The sequence below is a fragment of the Chrysochloris asiatica genome, unplaced genomic scaffold, assembly GCF_000296735.1.
Source record: "Chrysochloris asiatica unplaced genomic scaffold, ChrAsi1.0 scaffold00058, whole genome shotgun sequence".
In the NCBI taxonomy this organism is placed as follows: domain Eukaryota; kingdom Metazoa; phylum Chordata; class Mammalia; order Afrosoricida; family Chrysochloridae; genus Chrysochloris; species Chrysochloris asiatica.
In genome coordinates, this window is record NW_006408576.1 from 3,095,511 (window position 1) to 3,116,163 (window position 20,653).

The 20,653-nt window shown below is 38.3% G+C and overlaps 1 protein-coding gene across 2 annotated transcripts in view; it reads left to right on the forward strand.

Moving 5' to 3' along the window:
• TPO (thyroid peroxidase) overlaps window positions 1-20,653 on the forward strand; it is a 214,629-nt gene that overhangs the window by 103,764 nt on the left and 90,212 nt on the right. The window contains exon 7 of one of the 2 annotated variants that reach the window (XM_006863961.1): window positions 1,653-2,171. The exons of the other annotated variant lie outside the window; for it this stretch is intronic. Within the exon in view, the coding sequence (XP_006864023.1) occupies window positions 1,653-2,171 (519 nt within the window). The remainder of the gene's footprint in view (window positions 1-1,652; window positions 2,172-20,653) is intronic. 2 annotated transcript variants of the gene reach the window in all.

The following is a 20,653-nucleotide window of genomic DNA, read 5'->3' on the forward strand; positions in this document are numbered from 1 at the left end:
TTGGCTAAGTGGCAGCATCAATGGGCTCAGGTGTGGCAACAATTGTGAGGTTGGCCCAGGACCGAGCAGTGTTTCATTCTGTTGTGCATAGGGTCACTATGAGTTGTTACTGACTCGATGGCACCTAACAACAACACAAAAAGAAGTGGAGTCCTGATGTTGTGCTGTGGGTTAATGTGCCAGACTGCAAAGCCGGTTAAACTGTAAGGTCAGCGGTTCAAGCTCTAGCTGGTCCTCGGAAACCCCATACAAGGTTGCTATGGATTGGAATCCACTCAACAGCACTTAACAGCAACAACATAGAAAAAACTATGGGGTCATGGATGAGGCAAGTTAACTTTAGGATGCAGAAGAAAGAAAGATTCAAGGGTATTTAAAAGACAATCTGAGCATCTCCAGTCCTTCTTTCACTATTAATTTCAACCAATTCTGATTGATATCCAACAGTAACTATAGTCAGCCTGTAGGTCTTATTGTTCACATTCATTGCAATACTTAGTTATACTTGATGACACAGTTCTTAACAGATTCCTATATATTGTTCTACAAGAAAGTCTTTTAGATTTTAGTCCATGGTTATATAATCTTTTTTATTCTCCATGCCCTTTATGTTCAATCTCATTAACAAAACTTTTCACTTTTTAGAGTAAGAATCCTTCTTTTGGAGTTGTTGTACAGTTGCTGTTGCATAGGGTTTCTGAGGAGCATCTGGTGGATTTGAACTACCATCTTGCAGTTCAAATTGATCGTTCAGTCTATTGCTTATATGACAGTACTCCACCAGAACTCCTTTTGGAGTTATTCTCCTACAATCTTACGACTTTGAGTAAGAGTATTTAACCCTTCTAAATCTCAAACTCAGTAACTCCAAAACAGAATTGATTATAATGACTGTTTCAAAGTGCTGATGTGAACATTAAGCGTCAATTGTCCCTGGCAAGGTCTGATTCTGTGTATATCTGCAGTAAGGACCAGGTGTTATTATGACAGCCAAGTTCCTTTCATAGTGTATAGAACACTTTCACAGCCAGTACCTTACTTGATTTTTCATAAGAAACCTGGAAATGAGACAAAAGATTCTTTTTTTTTTTTTAGATTTTTATGTTACAGATGAGGAACCAGAATCTAGTGTCTCCTCACTTCCACATCAATGGTTTTCTCACTCAACAATGATACACATAAAAATTATTTAACTCTTTGCCCATTATTTTTCTAAAGAAAGCACATTATCATAGATCATTGAAAATTTTTAAAAGGTATACTTGTCCAAGAGTCAGAAAATAAGTTGGAGATGTGGGTGTTCTATAAACAGAGTAGAATCAAGGATGCAAAATAAAATGCTTTATTAGTCCAAAAAAACAAACAAACAAACAAACAAAAACCAAAAACAAAAACAAGGAGGCAAGAATTTGGAGATACTAACTCATAGCATATAGCACGCTAGCTTCTGCCTCTCCCAGACAAGTGACTCACCTGGGGAAAAGACAAGACTGGGGTGACAGAAATGGCTACCATGAACTGATTCATCACATAAAAAACTGAATACAGACAAGGAAATCAATCTAGGGTCATTCCTGGTCTTGAGTTTTTACTGTCTTTGAAGAAGGGCCCCAAAGCACTAAATGAACTTGTTTTTCTTTTTTCCTGGGCAGCTCCCCTTCAACGACTCGCTAACGGCAAGCACACAGTGTTTACCCTTTTACCGCTCTTCTGCTGCTTGTGGCACTGGGGACCAGGGAACTTTCTTTGGAAACCTCTCAGAGTCAAACCCCAGACAACAGATGAACGGGTTGACCTCCTTCCTTGACGCATCCACAGTTTATGGCAGTACTCCCGCCTTAGAGAAGAAGCTAAGAAACTGGACCAGTGAGGAAGGGCTGCTCCGGATCAACCAGCGCTACCAGAACGGCAGACATCCGTACCTGCCCTTCACGGAGCCTCGGGGATCTTCACCCTGTGCTCAGGAGCCTGGTACGGAGAGCGCAGACCGGATAGAGTGCTTCTTGGCGGGAGATGGCCGTGCCAGTGAGGTCCTTTCCCTTACAGCTGTGCACACGCTGTGGCTGCGGGAGCACAACCGCTTGGCCATCGCCCTGAAGGCTCTCAATCCGCACTGGAGCTCAGACACCATCTACCAGGAGGCGCGCAAAATCGTAGGGGCCTTGCATCAGGTGCGCACAATTGTGGGAGCTCTGTTTCAAGGGTCAACTCTGGTGACTGGGTTACTTTAGTTTGAGCTTTATGGCTGGGCAGTGGTTATTCTACCAATAATACCAACAACAACAACAATTACTTATCGGTTTTAAATGAAGTGGAGTTGGTACCGAATCAATGACCCTGTACAGGGTTTCTGAGGCTGTAAATCGTTAAAGAAACAGAAAGCCTCACCTTTCTCCCTAAGAATGGCTGGTGGTATCGAACCACCAACCTTGTGGTTCGCAGTCTAGTGTTTATCCTATAGAGCCATTGCCCTCAAACAACAACTACTGCTGAACAATAAAAATAGGTTCAATTCACCAGGAGTTCATCCCTGTGTCAGGAGCCATTTCAAAGACTTGACAGGCTTTAACTCTTTTATTGCTCATAACAACCTTTTGCAGTGGGTAGGCATCTAGGATTTTGATATATTATTTACTTCATAAAATATTGTTACTAATTTTATTCACCTCACAGGGTTGATATGAAAAGTTAATGAATTATTTTCAATTATTGGCAGCCATTTCTTGTGTTCCTATTGAGTGTGAGGTCTTGTGTTGTTGCTGTGTGTCCCATCAAGAGGCTGTTAACTCATAATGACACCATGTGACGAAGTAGAACGGCCATATAAGATTTCCTAAAAATGCTCCATTGGGTTTTCTAGGCTGTAATCTTTATGAAAACAGACCAATAGGTCTTTCACTACTAACTCTTCAATTATCCTCAAAGCACTTAACTATTTAAGTCATGACAGCACCTTACATTACTCCTTAAGTTTTCACAATGACCCAATGGGAAGAAACTGAGTAGTATGGAATCTAAGTGTCTTCTCCAATGTCCCACTGGCTTCTCCAGAGTACACCAGTGCCCACCTGCTTTCTTCTCACTTTTACTACAATATGGTCCACACACCCAAGACACCACCAGAACCCGGAAGTCTCACTATACCAAGTATTAACTCTTTAATGGCTGGACAGTGGGAGAGTTGCTATGAGTTAGAACTGACGCAACAGCACTTAAAAACAATCTCTCATGAAGATAGATACAAAAGCTCTGAGTGAAACTTAACTTAAAGAATCCAACATCATATCAAAATCATCATGACTAAATGGGATTTATATCAAACATTCAAATACGAGTCAATATTAGAAAAACAAAGGAAAAGAACCACATGATCATAATGATTGATGCAGAAAAGGCATATTACAAAATCCAACACCCATTCCTGATAAAACACTCAATGAAATAGGAATAGAAGGGAAATTCCTCCACACAATTAAGTGCATATGTACAAAACCAACAGCCAATTTTACGCTCAATGGAGAGAAACTGAAAGAGTTCCCCTTGTGAATGGGAAACAAACAATGGTGCCTTTTATCAGCATTCCTATTCAATATTGTACAGGAAGTATTAGTCAGAGCTATAAGGCAATAAAGACATCCAAACTATCGAAGAATTAAAACACTCCCTATTTGCAGATGATAAGATCTTATACATAAAAAGTTCCAAAAACTCAGCAAGAAAATGATATGGAGATGTCATTCCAAACAACTCACTGGAACTCATTGAAACATTCAGCAAAGTGGCATGATACAAGATCAAAATACAAGGACATCAACATAAAACATCCTTTACATTAATAAGGAGAGCTCTGTAAAGGAAATCAGGAAAATAACCATTTTAAACAGGCACCCAAAAGATGAAATATTTAGGAATAAATATACCCAGAGAAACAAAAGACCTATACAAAAAAACCTACAAAACACTGCCATAAGAAATTAAAAGAGACCTACAAAAATGGAAGATCATAGCATGCTCATAGATTGTTGTTGTTAAGTGCTTTTGAGTCAGTTCTGACGCACAGTGACCCTGTATAGTGTTTCCAAGAAGCAGTTGGTGAGCTTAAACTGCCAACCTTATGGCTTAAACTGACCTTGCAGTCCAACGCATTAACCCACAGCACCACACTAGGACTCTATGCTCATGGATAGGAAGACTTAATATTGTGAAAATGTTATCACCACCTAAATGTTATCATCTATGGATCTAATGCAATTCCAATCCCGATTCCAACATCATTTTTTAAGGAGATTGAAAAATTAATCTCTTAGTTTATATGGAAAGAAAGAGACCACAGATGAGTGAAGCATTTCTTAAGAAGAATTATATAGGAGGCCTCTTACTGATCTCAAAACTGACTATAAAGGCACAGTAATCAAAAGAAATTGGCACAATGAAAGACACATAGACCAATGGAATAGAATTAAGAACCAGAAGTAAATCCATTTACCTACAGTCAGCTGATATTTAATATAGGACCAAAACACAACAAATGGTGCTGGAAAAACTATAAATCAAATTTCAGAAGAATATATCAAGACCCATATCTTATAACATATACAAAAATGAACTCAACATTTGCAAGTTTTGAATAGTTTATAATTTTGTTTTCATTTATTTTGTCCATTAGTTTTGTAGTGTTTTTCTTCTAAATTTCTTTCTGTGTTCTTGTTTTCCTCAATCTTTCTCTCAATCTGATGAAGGTAACTAAATATTATTCTTTGGAATTTTTGATCAGGTGGTTTCAATACCTTTTCTTCCTTCGAAAAGTTTTTAGCTCTGTATCTTGGTCACATGTTTGAGCTCCTCTGTTTTATTTCTTCATGTGAACTAAATGTGCCTGTTGTCTCTGAGTTTTTGTGGTGCTGTTTCATTTGTATTTAATTGGTTGTTGTATATTGGACTGATTCTTAGGCACTCACTGTCTTCTGGTGGGTGTGGTTAGAGAATGCTTAAGTCTGCATGTGTCTTCATTCACTGTCAGTACTGCTCAGTTTAGGGTAGATTTTGCTGGTGTTGGCTGCTATCATTGATCAAGTGGTATTGTAACAATATTGACTCTTGCCCAGTGCCAGTTGCTGTCTCCCATCAGTTGGGACAAAAAGAAAAACCACATACACACAAACATATTCAAGAAAACAAAACAAAACAAGCAAGAAAGCAATGGTGAAAAAAAGAAAATTACACAAGAGAAAAAATAAAAACAGGCAGCAGCAAAGAAAAGAACATAAAATTTCAAAGAGGGAAGAGGGAAAGGTGAATAAAAATGTGAAAGATAAATACAAAAGAGAAAATAGAAAGAAAGAAAGAAATATTAAATAAAGGAAATATCAAAGAGAAAGAAACCAGAGAGTAGTAAAAATATCAAGTGTAATAAAAGAAAGAAGAAGAAAAGGGAGAGAAAGAAAAATATAAGAAAAGGAAAAAAGAAAATAGAAATAGAGAGAGGATTAAAAAATAGACAGGGAAAGAGAAAGTAAAAAAACAGGAGAGAGAATAAACAATCAAAGGAAAAACTAGGGCAGGTGCTGGGCCCAGAGAGAAGACCACTTTGGAGGGATTCTGCCAGTCAAGGAGCTAACAAGTTGGTTGGGGGGAGGGACAGGGCATTCCTGGCTCCTATAGATCTGGGTTGGAATTCCTATAGATCTGGGTTTTGTGTATGTTCAGAGCACCCAATCTGGAATTAGTTCATTCAGGCCCCAGTGATAGACTAAGTCAGGCTCTTAAAGACCCAGAGGGAAGCAGGGGACAGGGCAACTAGTTATGAGATTTCCTGTTACTCTAGGGTTGACTGGGACCAGCTCTGCAAGTTCTGCAAATCTGAAGCAGAGCTCACCTGAAGCCAGGCACTTAATTCATAACACATGGCTCACAGCTGCATTGCTTCAACATCCGGGAGAGAAGGGGCTGTGCTTGGCACAAATGAGGGAGAGAGTTGACCATTCCTCTGGTCACCAGCAGTATTTGGGGGAACAAGAAAGAACCACACCTTTCTTTTACCAGTCATTAATGTTCATGTGCATATTCAGTACTTCCAAAGTGCTCCTAAACGTTCACCTGTCTGTCTCCTTTTACAACACTCTGTTCAACTTCTCCAACTAGTAAGCAGTCAATCCACTTTTCCATCCTTCCTGCTGAGGCTCAGGGTTCCAGGATTATCATCTAGATCTGTTTCATTCTTTCTCTCCAATCATTGTTGCAGAGGGTCTGTGTAGTGTGGCTACCAAGTCCCTTCTTGCTGGAAGTCCACCATTATCTTTTAGTTCCATTTTTTTTTCCCAAGAACTATTTGAAGCCTTCTTATATTAGTTGAACAGCAACAGTGATTAAATAGGTGTGTGTGGTGTTTTTACGCATGTGTGTGAAAGAAGAAGTACAATCAGAATGCCCACTAGAAGTGAGGATGGTGAGACTTTGTCTCACTTCCTTTGGGCATGTTATGGGATGTAAATTATTTACAGTATGTCCCAATATTAGCTCTTGCACTTATAAATTGTTGTTAAGTTCTGTCTAGTCAGTTCTGACTTATATCGACCCTATATAGGGTTTCCAAGGAACTGCTGGTGGGTTTGAACAGCCAACCTTGTGGCTTATCTAATTAGAAATAGTGTAATTCTGGAATTATAAGAATCCAAACTGATCTGAAAACAATGACATTTGGATGTCTAGTGTCAGTAAATTAAATAATAATAACAAAACCATTAGCAGAAATTGCTTCAGTATTTTGTATTTACCTTCCTCCATCTATTTTCTGGGGTTTGTTGTTGTTGTTGTTGTTGTTCACATTCTTTTTTCATGGTTTTATATTTCACTTTCTTTTGTGTGTCTTTAATCAATAGCACCTCTGTAGTACTTTTTACAAATACCTTTGAAACCTCAAAATAATAAATTACATTTAATGTGTCAATAAAACCACTACTGAGACTTTGAACTGTATGTGAAAGACAGTGTTCACCTGGAAAGACTGTCATTTTCCTCTCTGTAGTATTATTGACCTACAGTTTGGTAACTTTATGATCTGAATCACTCTCTTCCCGAACAAATTAGATAATTAAAAGAACTATCAGGACACACTTTAAGTACATATATGTATATATACTCCCTCCTTTCCAATAAAAGCCAAGATAGACCTTTCCGCTTCTGATATTCCCTATTAAAACTAAAATGTGGGAAGTTTTGAGTCAGGACAACAAAATCCGTGTCCCTCTCCTCCATCTGTCTACTCTAATTCTCACTTTGCATTTATCAAGGTTGAACTCCAAACACAGCTCCATTATGTAAATATCTCCATCATCTGTTCTGAGAAATGTAGCTCTTCTGATTTCCTATAAGGTACAAAGGAGCTCTGGTAGCGTAGTGGTTACGAATCTGGCTGTGAACTGCAAGGTCAGCAGTTCGAAACTACTAGCTGCTCCGCAGGAGAAAGATGAGGCTTTCTGCTCCTGTAAAGATTTACAGCCTCAGAAACCCTGTACAGGGTCACTATGGGTCGGAACTGACTCCACGGCACATCACCACAAAGGACTGATTAAGGTATCATCCCTTCGCCCTAGGATAGACTACCTTCTGCTCTCAATTTTTTGTATTTGTTTGTTTGGGTCTCTTCCTCTGCTGATTCCCTACTGGGTGTGTGAATGCAGACATCACTTCTGTTCTGTATCCCTCACAGTAACTTGTATTTAGGAAAGGCTCAGTAAAACACTCTCTTATTGGTTTAAGATCCCTAAAGGATTCCCTATTCTACACCCTATATCTTGTGATAAAAGAATTGAAGTTCTCACTTTAATAGCAATCACAGTGTTTATCTATGGTGGTGTGCTGTAGAGTCAGTTCCGACTGTACAGGGTTTACCGAAGTTGTAAATGTTTACGGGAGCATAAAGCTTCATATTTTTCCTGCAGAACAGCTGGTAGTTTCAAACTACTGACCTTGAGGCTAGCAACCCAACTCATAACCAATACGCTACCAGAGGAATATAGATACAAATGCTCATTTTGACAGGATGATCTGTGACCTATGTACAGGAAGAAAGTAAGAAATTATATATACATTTTAATGCCAGAATTATTGGTGTTAAGTGCCCATCAAGTCGGTAACAATTCACAGCAACCTTATGCACAGCAGAACGAAACACTGCCGGATCCTGGACCAACCTCACTATCGTTGCCACACTTTAATGCTGTCACTTTGCCCTTCCATCTCACTGGGGGTCTTCCTCTTTTTCTCTGACTCTCCACCTTACCAAACATGATATCCTTCTCCAGAGACTGGTTCTTCCTGACAATATATCCAAAATAGGAGAGATGCAGTTTGGCCATCCTGGCCTCCAAGGAGCACTCTGGCTGCACTTCTTCCAACATAGATCTGTTGGTTCTTTTGACAGCCCATGGCATTTTCAATATTCTCCTCCAACACCATAACTCAAAAGTATGAATTCTTCTACAGTCTTCCTTATTCACTGTCCTACTATTGCATTCATATGAAGCTATTGAAAATACCAAGGCTTAGATTGGGTGCACCTTAGTCCTCAAGCTGCATAGATTTGAGGAAAAGAAAGTAGGAATTATCAGAGTCTGGGTTTGTAGGTCTGAGGGGTGTAAACACTATGCCTTCTAAAACAACTGATTTGAATATTTCGTACTTATCAGCTCTTTTTCCTCCTTAACTATCTGATAATAGCTATCAGGCAGGGTTGTTGTGTTTTTTTTTTTGAAAACTGCCTTTATTTTCCCAGATCCCTGGGGACTAACAAAAATTTTAATTAGGACTTCTCTGAGGCAAGGCCTGATCTCCAGTGTAACAAGACTACTCTCCCCACCCCACTCCCACCCTCCTGGCATTCCAGTCTGAATGAGGTAGATAAGCTCCCTAGAGAGGGCACCCCACATCCTCAGGGAAGAGGAGACCTCATTTGCTGAAACCTAACTAATGATTTTTGCAGCAGCTGACAAGTCCTTCTCAGATGACTGCTCTTCTCAAAGAATTAGAGATAGGATGATAGAAAAATGAATGTTCTTTACCGATTGCTGAAAAGATTCTAGAAAGGATAGTTTCTGCCATGGGTTCTTTTTAGCATCCCATTCAGATCCCCTTTCCTGGCAGTAAACTTATCCTCTAGTGGCCTTGGATATTGACAGACAAAATCGTATAGTTTCCTTCTTCTCCAAGAACAGCTGTGGAATCTCCTACCTTTGCAGAAAAGACCCAGACCAATGACTGACCAAACCCCTTTACCTTGAGTCCAGAGCAATATGTTACAACTTAAGTTGCAGAGTTGTCTGCATGGTGGGGAGCAAAAAGAATGCTAGATTCCAGATAGCACCACATTCTTCATTCGGTTTTCTCCTGCTCAATTCTACTTCTTTCACTTTTACTTTTCTGAGAGCACTTCTCAGTAAACACTTAATAATCTCAGTCTTTAAAGAAACCAGCACAGGACAGTTTTATATGTTGACTAACTGGAGATTTGTAAGAAAACAAATGTTGAGTGATTTTCTATATAGAGCAGGGCAGTAATATTGAGAAGAGAATTGAAAATCATGATGTTTTAATTGAGGGGACTGAGCCCTGGTGATTCAACAATTAAGTTCTCAACTACTAAACAAAAGGTTGGTGGTTAGAACTCACCTGTTGACTCCATGGGAGCAATACCTCACAATCTGCTTTTCTATAAGAATTGTTATTGTTCTAATTGTGACTGTCAGAATTGTTAAGGTATAAATTTTGTAACAAAAAGGGAAGAGTAGCTAATCTTACAGTCCAGGAACAGAGGACCCTAGGCCCATCAAGGGAGAAGAGAACAAGTGGAATGTGGGACCCTATCCAGAGAAGCAGCAACACCAGAGTTGGAAACAGAGATAGGGACATGGAGAGAGGGAGCAGCTGAGGACTCTAGACTCATGGAAAGAGAAAGGCTGTGTGCTGGTGGCCAAGAAGCAAGCTTGCAGAATGTGCCCTTTGGTTGTTTAAATGATTATATATTCCTGAGTGTTTTTGTGTACATTCTCAACCCACCCCCCCGAAAAAAAAAGAGGGAATAGAAGCAAATACTGTGAATGATTATGCATGGATGAAACAGAGTATAAAACGATGTTCCCCTATGTAAACTATCACTCAATTCACAATAAAAACTTGAAAAACAAAAATGTCATTGTTGTTAAGTGCCATCAAGTAAATTCCAACTCATAGTGACCCTGTATAGAGTTTCGGAGGCTTTAAATCTTTGCAGGAGCAGAAAGCCTCATCTTTACCCCATGAAGCTTGAACCACCGACCTTACGATTTTCAGTCCAGTGCTTATCATTGTAAAAATTACAGCCTGGAAAAACTTATAAGGCAGTTCTACTCTTTCAGAGGAGTCCTAGTGTGACTCTGTGGACTAATGCGTCAGACTGCAAAGTCGTTTGAACTGCAAGGTCATTGGTTCAAGCTCACCAGCTAATCCTTGGAAACCCTATATAGGGTCACTATGGGTCCGAATCGACTTGATAGCACTTCACAACAACAACTCTTTCAGATGGGATTACTATGCACCTAACAACAGTCACAAATTGAGTTGAGGTACACTGAAAAGAATCATCATTTCACATTTGTTGATTTACATTGATTGTATCTTCAGGTCTTTTTGTTCTATCTCTTGCCAGACTATTGCAGTGGCGTCATGCATATTCTCTATTCCTCAGTCATTTTCCCCAAGTTACACACACACACACACACACACACAGTTTACATCCTATAGATACAAAAATTATTTCTGCTTAAGCACTTCTCAGAGAATTTGTTTATATATATTATACTTGCTATCGTGTGGTGCTGTAGGATCAGCACTGGACTGTGAACCACAAGATCGGCAGTTCAAACCTACCAGCTGCTACTTGGAAACCCTATACAGGGTCTCTATGAGTCAGAACTGATTTGATGACAATTAACAACAACAACAATGGTATATATATAGCATTTCCTAAAAATATTTATCTACAGAATGTTTCTTTCAGAGAAATCCTATTGCTATCTTCACACCCTGTTTTGTCCCATGTAATGTTCCTCAAGACAATTAGTCTAAAGACCTCAGCTTCAGTCAAGTAAAAAGACTTGAACGTGTGTTTTAGAACCTTCTTCAGTGAACCTGGTTTTCAACAAGTTTAGAAAGACCTGGTCTAATCAGTGGGTAAGGAGCTTTGGTAGTGTAGTGGTTAAGAGTCGGGCTGCTAACCTCAAGGGCAGCAGTTTGAAACTGCCAGTGGTTCCTCAGGAGAAAGATGAGACTTTCTGCTCCCGTAAAGATTTACAGCTTCGTAAGCTTTATGCTGGGTCTCTATGAGTTGGAACCAACTCCACATAATCATCATAACCACCATAACCACCAATCAGTGGTGTATTTCAAGTCTTCAACAAAGCATACAAAGCCTTTTATTAACTGGTATACCTTCCTTTCAGCCATTTCACCTACCTTTCAGTCCCAAATAATTCGAACCCCAGCCAAGAGCAATAATTTCCATTCCCTGAGTAAACAGTGCCCTTTCTAGCTACTGCAAATGCTGTAACTTTCCCTGAAACCACTATAACCTTCCCTGCTGTCTGCAAAACTCACTTGAATAGCACCTTCTTTGGCAAGCATTCTCTTATTTGTGCCATAGCTAAAGGAAGAGAGAAGTTAAGAAAACCTCACTGTATCACACATTCATTCTTGGGAGGTGTGAGCTCTAAAATAAAAGGGAGGACAAGTCGAGACCTTGTTGCCAGTAGGCTTAAGGCCAGCGAGACCCATCATAGAAAGAGTTTCATCTAACTCGCTTCCTGAAATGGAGGATAGTAAACTAGAGGAAATCAGAGTTATATGTGAGATTTATTAAAAGCTCCAGGTCACAAATAATGAATTTGTTCTTTATCTGTTAGGGTTTTGTTACATCCAATTATAGTAAAGCATCTAGCTGTGGAAAGAGTTAGGGTTTTGAACCTGGATGCAGTTCTGGGTCTCCCACTCACTAGCCATGTAGCCTTGGGAAAGTTAGACTTCATGGACCTTAATTAACTCATCAAGAAGATGAGATTAGTACTAGATATGTGAAGGGTTTTTGTGTTTATTACTAAATAATATATCATATATATATATATGTAAGAGTTAGAAAACCAAAAGGGAAGAACATGGTCAGTATTTCTCAAGATGGGGGAACTGAAGAAAAAAATTCAAGCCTTGACTTTTGTTATTGAAAGATTCACTGGGCAAATTATTGAATGATGCAGAATGCATCAAGAAAAGATGGAAGGAATACACAGAGTCATTGTACCAAAAGGAAATCAAGAGATACCATATGAACAAGAGCCAATGATACTCAGAGAGGAAGTCCAAAGTGCATTGAAAGAAGTGGCAAAGAACAAGGCACCAGGAATTGATGGAATAAAAATTGAAATATTTCAAGAAAGTGAGGCACCACAAGAGGCACTCACTCATCTCTGCCAAGAAATTTGGAAGACAACTATCTGGCCGACTGATTGGAAGAGATCAATATTTATGCCCATTCGAAAGAGAGGTGACCCAACAGAATGCAGAAATCATCGGACAATCTCTTTGATATCTCAAGCGAGCAAAGTTTTGCTAAAGGTAACACAGAAATGGCTACAATCATACATTGACAGAAAACTTCCAGAGGTTCAAGCTGGATTCAGAAGAGGCCATGGAACGAGAGATATCATTGCTGATGTCTGATGGATCTTGGCTGAAAGCAGAGAATATCAGAAGGATGTTTACCTGTGCTTTACTGACTACGCAAAGGCTTTTGATTGTGTGGATCATGACAAGCTATGGACAACATTGAGAAGTATGAGTATTCCAGAACACTTAATTGTACTTCTGAGAAATCTGTACCTAGACCAAGAAGCAGTTGTTCGAACAGAACATGGGAACACTGAAAGTTTTAAAATTGGGAAAGGTGTGAGACAGGGTTGTATTCTTTCACCATACTTATTCAACCTGTATGCTGAGCAAATAATACAAGAAGCTGGGTTCTATAAAGAAAAACGTGGCATCAGGATTGAAGGAAGACTCATTAACAACCTGTGATATGAAGATGATACAACCTTGCTTGCTGAAAGTGAAGAGGTCTTGAAACATTTACTTTTGAAGATCAAAGAGCACAGCCTTCGGTGTGGATTACATCTCAATGTCAAGAAAACAAAAATCCTCACCACTGGACCAATAAACAACATTCTTATCAATGGAGAAAAGATTGAAGTTGTCAAGACTTCATTCTTCTTGGATTAACTATCAACACTCACGGAAGCAGCAGTCAAGAGATCAGACGACGTATTGCATTGGGCAAATCTGCTGCACAGGAACTTTTTAAAGTATTGAAGAGCAGAGATGTCAGCTTGAGGGCTAAGGTGCGCCTGACCCAGGTCATGGTGTTTTCAATAGCCTCATATGGATGCAAAAGCTGGACAGTGAATAAGGAAGATCGTAGAAGAATTGATGCCTTTGAGTTGTGGTATTGGAGGAGAAAACTGAAAGTGCCATGGACTGCCAAAAGAACCTATAGATCTGTTTTGGAAGAAGTGCAGCCAGAGTGCTCCTTGGAGACCAGGATGGCTAAGCTTCGTCTCTCATACTTTGGACATATTGTCAGGAGGAAACAGTCACTGGAGAAGGATGTCATGCAGGGTAAGGTGGAGGGTCAGAGAAAAAGAGGAAGACCCCTAACGAGATGGATTGGCCAGGTGGCATCATTGATGAACTCAAGTGTGGCAGCAGTAGTGAGGTTGGCCCAGGATCGGACATTGTTTCGTTCTTCTGTGCATGGGGTCGCGATGAGTTGGTTCCGACTCGATGGCACCTGACAACAACAACAACAAATAAATATATACCATATCAATGATGATATTATTTTCTTATGTTTGTAAAAACGATAAAGAAGAAAGTGGTAAAGAAAGAGTTAATAAATAATATCCCTAAATTTTTCTATAACTGTGATTCCAAATCCAAATTTTAATACCACTCGTATATTCATGTTTTCTTATCATTGTGATAGTGATGAAGAAGAAAAACATTGAGGAAAGAAAAAGATGCAGAAAGAGTGTATAAAGTAATACACCTAATTTTTTCTATGACTATGATTACAAATACAATTTATATTCATGTAACATTTCTATGTGGCTGCCAAATATTATGTTTAATTATTTTTTTCTGTTATTTTTCATAATTGAGTAGAAACAAAGACTGTTTTTCCTGCAAAAATCTCAATGTCATAGTTTTTTTTAAAAATTATTGTCGATAGAATGCTTATTTCCCCTTGGCAAAAATTTATCTAAGTAGCATGTCAAACCCTGATTTTCTCTCTCTCAAAAGCTGAGGGGAGTATATAGATTAAGTTTCAAGTTACATTGAGTTACGGGCCTATAGAAATTGACAGTCTCGCTTTAAAACTCACTAGAATCTATTGTTCAATTTAAGAAACTGCAACTGGGTGCCTGCCATGTGCCACACACTGTGCCACACACTGTGCAAAATGTACAGATAATAAGAAGGCACAGAGCACAGCCTTGGTGTCCATAAGGAGCTCAGAGTCCACTATCCTAAGCAAGATATTTGCATTGATTTGATTGTACTAAGGGAAATTAAAAGATGTTTGTTTGCATTAACCCAGGCATAAGATAATAATTTAAAGGTCTTTGATGACCTGAATATTAAGGTGATTTAGAACATTTAAAATCATTGTGGTTGAAAGTTGTGAAAATCACCTCTTCTTTCAGGGATGAAAAAAGTGCAATTGACTAGAATTGACCTGCCCCTTTGCACTCCATTTTGACGTAAATAGTTCCCAGTTAATCCTGACATACAATCCCTCTTTTCCAGGCCACTGTTTGTTGAATACTAAGACCAGGATAAAATGAAGCTAATAGTACTAGTTGTTGTTGTTTTTATGTGGCATGGAGTCACTCCCAACTCATAGCAACCCTGTATACGGTCAAGGAGTGGCTTTTGAGTTTGAACCAGATATTGTGGTTCAAACTGACTTTGTGGTCCAGTGCTTATCCTATAGTGCCATATATAGTGACTTACCTGTTGCTTTGTTGCTGAAAACTGGATGTTCAGTATTACATACAGCAAGAGAGCTTCCAGGCTAAGATTGATTAGGAAGAAACACCTGTGATCTACTTCAAAAATTAACCAATGAAAGGTCAATGGATCATAACAGAGTAATCTCTGATATAGTGCTGGATGATGAGCTTCAAGGTGGTAAGGTACTCAAAATGCACAATGATCTTAAGCATATCAACAATTGTGACAGTAGTACAGAACTGGGCAACACAAACATTGGAGATGACTCAACAGCAACTAATAGCAACAGCACTGGCCAGTGTAGTAAATTCAGTGTTTAAAGTAAAAAGGTGGATTATGTGAATGTACAGGACTGACACCTGCTCTAGGTCAAGGAAACCTGAGAACAAACATTGTCACCCAAAGTATCAGGAAATATAACAGGGGATGAGAAACACAGGAACAGTCATGGAATCAAAAGATCTGGATGAGAACAAATAAGATGATGATTAACTTTTGGACAATAGAACCTTAGAGTACTAAGCCAAAAGAAGGAGCTATCCTCCAACTCCATCCTTAGGAGATGGGCAGAAAGAGGCAGGGAGCTGGTTGGAGCAATACATTAATTCAGACAATTCCCAGTTTTGGTTTTATTATATCTATCCCAGCCTCAACAGTTCATAGCAATCACAGCCCTATTGATGACTGAAGTACATAAAAACAATTGGGATTTAAAAAAAAAAAAATTGCCATGAAAATTCTGAAGAGCCACTTGGATAATTCAAATCTTTAAAGCTCCATTGGTTAGAACAAATGATGCTATTACTCCTGCTTTGGAAGTGAGCCATGGGAGAGTTTCTCATATTTTAGCTTAATAACTTACAATTGACATTTTGAATCATTATGGAGAAAGTGTTGAAGAGGGGAAATGCACTTTTCAGAGGTTTGACAAGGTCAAACACTGAAGATGCTAAGGATATATGAAAAGTAATCAGTTAAAAGGGTATTAGTTTGCTATGTGTAAGTAGCTGACTTTGGGGATTAGAGGAGATATGTCAACCTTTAACAGGAAATGCTTTCAGGATTTCCTTTGTCACCCTGTGTTTATTGCCATCCTCTGGGATCACAAGTTAAACTTTATGTAAGGGACAAAAGGAAGAATTGTCATTAAAATAGTTTACACTTAAATTTAAAGTTGTCTCATAGCCATAGGCTGAAATCAGAGAGGTCATTTTTCTTCTACTGTACTAAGAAGAAATCAACGAAGAATTTTAAAGGGAACAGAAGTTGATGCATATGCTCTGAATGTGAAAAATCACATTAACCTTATTGTCTCATCAGGAGAAGCCACTATGACATATTTGTTGTCTAAAATCTTTGCTCTTATAAATTTTATCTGAGATAGAGAGGCTGTGTCTGCATTATAAAATCATAACTACTCTCTCTAATGCTGATTTATAACTTGGTTACTTCTCACTGATCAATGAACCAGCACGGAGATTGAAACATCATTTTAGAAATATTTGGATAGGCCTTTTTCATTTATTGTGTGTCCAGGTCTTGAAGGTGAATGTATGTACAGCATTAGAATAGCACTCATTCTTTCAGCCAGGAAACAAACGCTCTTTTCAATCCTCAGTTCCTGATCTCACTTTAAAGCACCAAATAATGTGTTTATTACCAAACTGAAGTTATTATTTGGGAGGAATTTAGTATAAACATGTAAATAATATTTTAATATAATATACTTTTATGTCAAAAATAATCTAAGGAAATTAATAGTTTACCTTTCTAAACTGATCATGAAAACCTAAGTGATTTTTGTTCAGTAGTTTCTAAGAATAATTCTTATTGATTTGGAAGTAATTTTGATAGTTATTAATAAAAATATTCTCCTTAATAACTAAAACAAATTTATAACTGATCCTTACAGTATGATGTTGTTGTTGCCTTTGAGTCAGTTCTTTTTCGTAGTGATCCCATACACAACAGAAACACTGCCTGGCCCTGCCAATCCTCACAATTATTGTTATGTTTGAGTCCATTGTTTCTGCCACTGTGTCAGTCCATCTCATTGAGCGTCTTCCTCATTTTTGCTGACCCTCCACCTTGCCAAGCATGATAGCTTTCTTCAGGGACTAAACCCTCCTGACAACATGTCCAAAGAATGAGAGATAAAGTCTCGCCATCCTGACTTCTAAGGAGTATTCTAGCTGTACTTCTTCCAACACAGATTTGTTTCTTCTTTTGGCAGTCCATGATAATTTTAGTATTCTTCGCCAACACCATAATTCAAATTCAACGATTCTTGTACAGTCTGATTTATTCATTGTCCAACTTTCACATACATATGAGGTGATTGAAAGTACCATGGCTTGAGCCAAGCAAACTTTAGTCCTCAAACTGTCATCTTTGCTCTTAAACATTTTAAAGAGTTTTTTGCAAAATATTCACCTAATGCAATACATCTTTTGATTTCTTGACTGCTGTTTCCATGAGTATTGATTGTGGAGCCAAACAAAATGAAGTCTTTTACAAATTCAATCTTTTCTTTGTTTAACATGATGCTATTTATTTGTTCAGTTGTGAGGCTTTTTGTTTTCATTACATTGAGGTATAACCCCTGCTGAAAACTTTGGTCTTCATCAGTAAGTATCTTAATTCATTTTCACTCCCAGAAAGCAAGATTGTATTATTTACATAATGCAGGTTCTGAATGAATATTCCTCCAATCCTAATGGCACATTCGTCTATGTTTTCTCAGATTTACTCAGCATGCATATTGGAAAAGTATGATGAAAGGATACAACCCTGTTGAACACTATTTCTGATTTTAAACCATTCAGTAGCCCCTTGCTCTGTCCTAACAACTGCCTTTTGGTCTATGTGTAGGTTCTTCATGAGCAAAATTAAGCATTCTGGAATACTCATTCTTTGCAATGTTACCCAGATTGCTATGATGCCCACAGGCAAATGTGTTTGCATAGTCAACAAAATACAAGTAAACATCATTCTGGTGTTGTCTAGTTTTAACCAAGTTCCATCTTATGTCAGCAATGATATCCCTCATTCCATATTCTTATCTGAATCTAGTTTGAATTTCTGGCCTATTCCTGTTGATGTACTGCTGTAACCATTTTTGAATTATCTTAGGTAAAATTTTACTTGCATGTAGTATTGATAGCATTATTGAATGCTTTCTGCAGTCCCTTGGGTCACCTCTTTGCAATGGGCACACATACAGATCTCTTCCAATCACGTAGCTCTCTGTCAAATTTTTGTTATAGACAGGTGAGTACCTCCAGTGCTTCATCAGTTTGTTGAAATATTTCAATTCATATTCCTTGTTGCTGTTAAATGCCGTCGACGGGGTTCCAACTCATAGCAACTCTGTTTCTAAGGAGCGGCTGGTGAGTTTGAACCACATACTTTGTGGTTTTTTGCCAGTGACTTAAGTGCAATTTGAATTTTTTTTCAGTGCCATCAATTCTGGATCATATGCTAACTCTTGGAATGATTGATCATTGGCCAGTTCTTTTTGGTACAGTAAATCTGTATATTCCTTTGAATTTTTCTACCTCATTAAATATTTTGTCCTTAAAATCCTTCAATATTTTAAGTCAAAGCTTGAATTTTTTCTTCAAACATTTCAGCTGACAAATACTAAGCATGCTCTTCTCTGTCATATTAACAGATGAAATAGTTAATCTAAAATAGAGAGTTACATATAAAAACAGAATCCTTGTGCATAATTTTTTGAAAGCTGTGTGTCTAATAGTAGTGACAAGATCCTGTGATTATAACTAATTTATCAGTGACATAGCACATTATTCTCTGATTTTATCCTTGTAGAAACTCTAGGAAGTCAGTGTTGTGTTATTTGCTGCTTTACACGAAATAAGACTAAGTCTGAACTGGTCAATTAAAGAACCAGAAGTAGATCTCCACAAAAGCGGGAACTGGCATTCCTGTTACAGCACCATGATTACTTATAGAAAACCCCAGTGTGAAAAGTTTTTTGTTTTTGTTTTTTTTCCTTTGAAGTGCTACCACATGGACCACTACCATCCAATTATTGTCCTGGGAACGAAGATCTGGTAGTTAACCTTGTAATTGGACTTTCTGAACATCCATGGGGAAACAAAAGCAAAAACTACTTTACATTCTATTTAAGAGTTTTATTGCAGGTCAAGAAAATGGTGTTAGCTTAACTACTAAAGAATGTCTGCCTTGAGCATTGTGCCCATTTAAGATCTCTCTATATGGGACAAATTGACAACAACAACTCAAAAGATTAGGTAGGAATCTTAGAGGGCTGTGAGTTTATGTCAGCGGAGGAGTAACTACTCAGAAATGGAGAATGAGAATGTTTGCATAATTCAAAGAATATATCACTGAATATTCATTGAATATTTATCACAGTATCATACATGTAGAGATTGTTGAATTGTTGTATAAGGCTTATATACTCTCAATAACAACAACAACAACAAAACATTAACTATAAAAAGTTAATTTACAGATCAGATGTTTTTCAAAAATAGTGATTTTTTTTTTCTGAAAAAATGAAAGCTATGTTAACCAAGGGGAACACCATGACTCCATATTATAAACACTCGACTATGGACCACAAAGTCCAAAGTTTAAACTCATCGGCTGCTTCATGGGAGAAAGATAAGGCTTTATGCTCCCGCTAAGATTTAAAGCCTCAGAAATACTAGACAGGGTCCCTATGAGTTGAAACCAACTCTATGACACATGACAACAACAATGTTAGTCAAGACCTAGTTAAATTAGAAAATCATATCCCTGCCTTTTCTGTTTCATTACCGGGTTATGAAAATAACATTCAGGATTTAAATGCAACTGTGTCTGTACTCTCATTTTAGGTAATATTTCAATAGTGTAGGGTGGAACAAGATGTAGGAATTTAGGTCCATTCATAAAATGTTGTTTTCACCATTGTTAAGTGTCATCAGATTGTTTCTGATTCTTGACAACCCTGTATAGAGTTTCTGAGGCATAACTGGCAGTTCTGAACTGTAAACATTGCGATTAGCAGTCCAGTGTTTATACTATAGCATCATGTTGTTGTCAAGTGCCATCGTGTCAAGTTCTGACCCATAGAGACCCTGTATAGGGTTTCCAAAGAGTGGCTGGTGATCTTGAACCACCGATCTTGCAGTACAAACTGATTTTACAGTCTAGCGCATTAACCCACAGTGCCATAGCATCATGTTGTTCTTGTTGTTAGGTGCCATTGAGTCGGTACTGACCCATATTGACCTTATGCACAGCAGAACGAAACACTGCCCAATCCTGGGCCAACCTCACTACTGTTGCCATGCTTGAGTCCATCGATGCTGCCTCTAGGCCAATCCATCTTGTTGGGGGTCTTCCTCTGTTTCTCTGACCCTCCACCTTACCAAATATGATATCCTTCTCCAGCGACTGGTCATTCCTGACAATATGTCTGAAGTATGAGAGAGGAAGTTTGGCAGTCTTGGCCTCCAAGGAGCACTCTGGCTGCAAAATCTTCCAAAACAGATCTACTGGTTCTTTTGGCAGCCCATGGCACTTT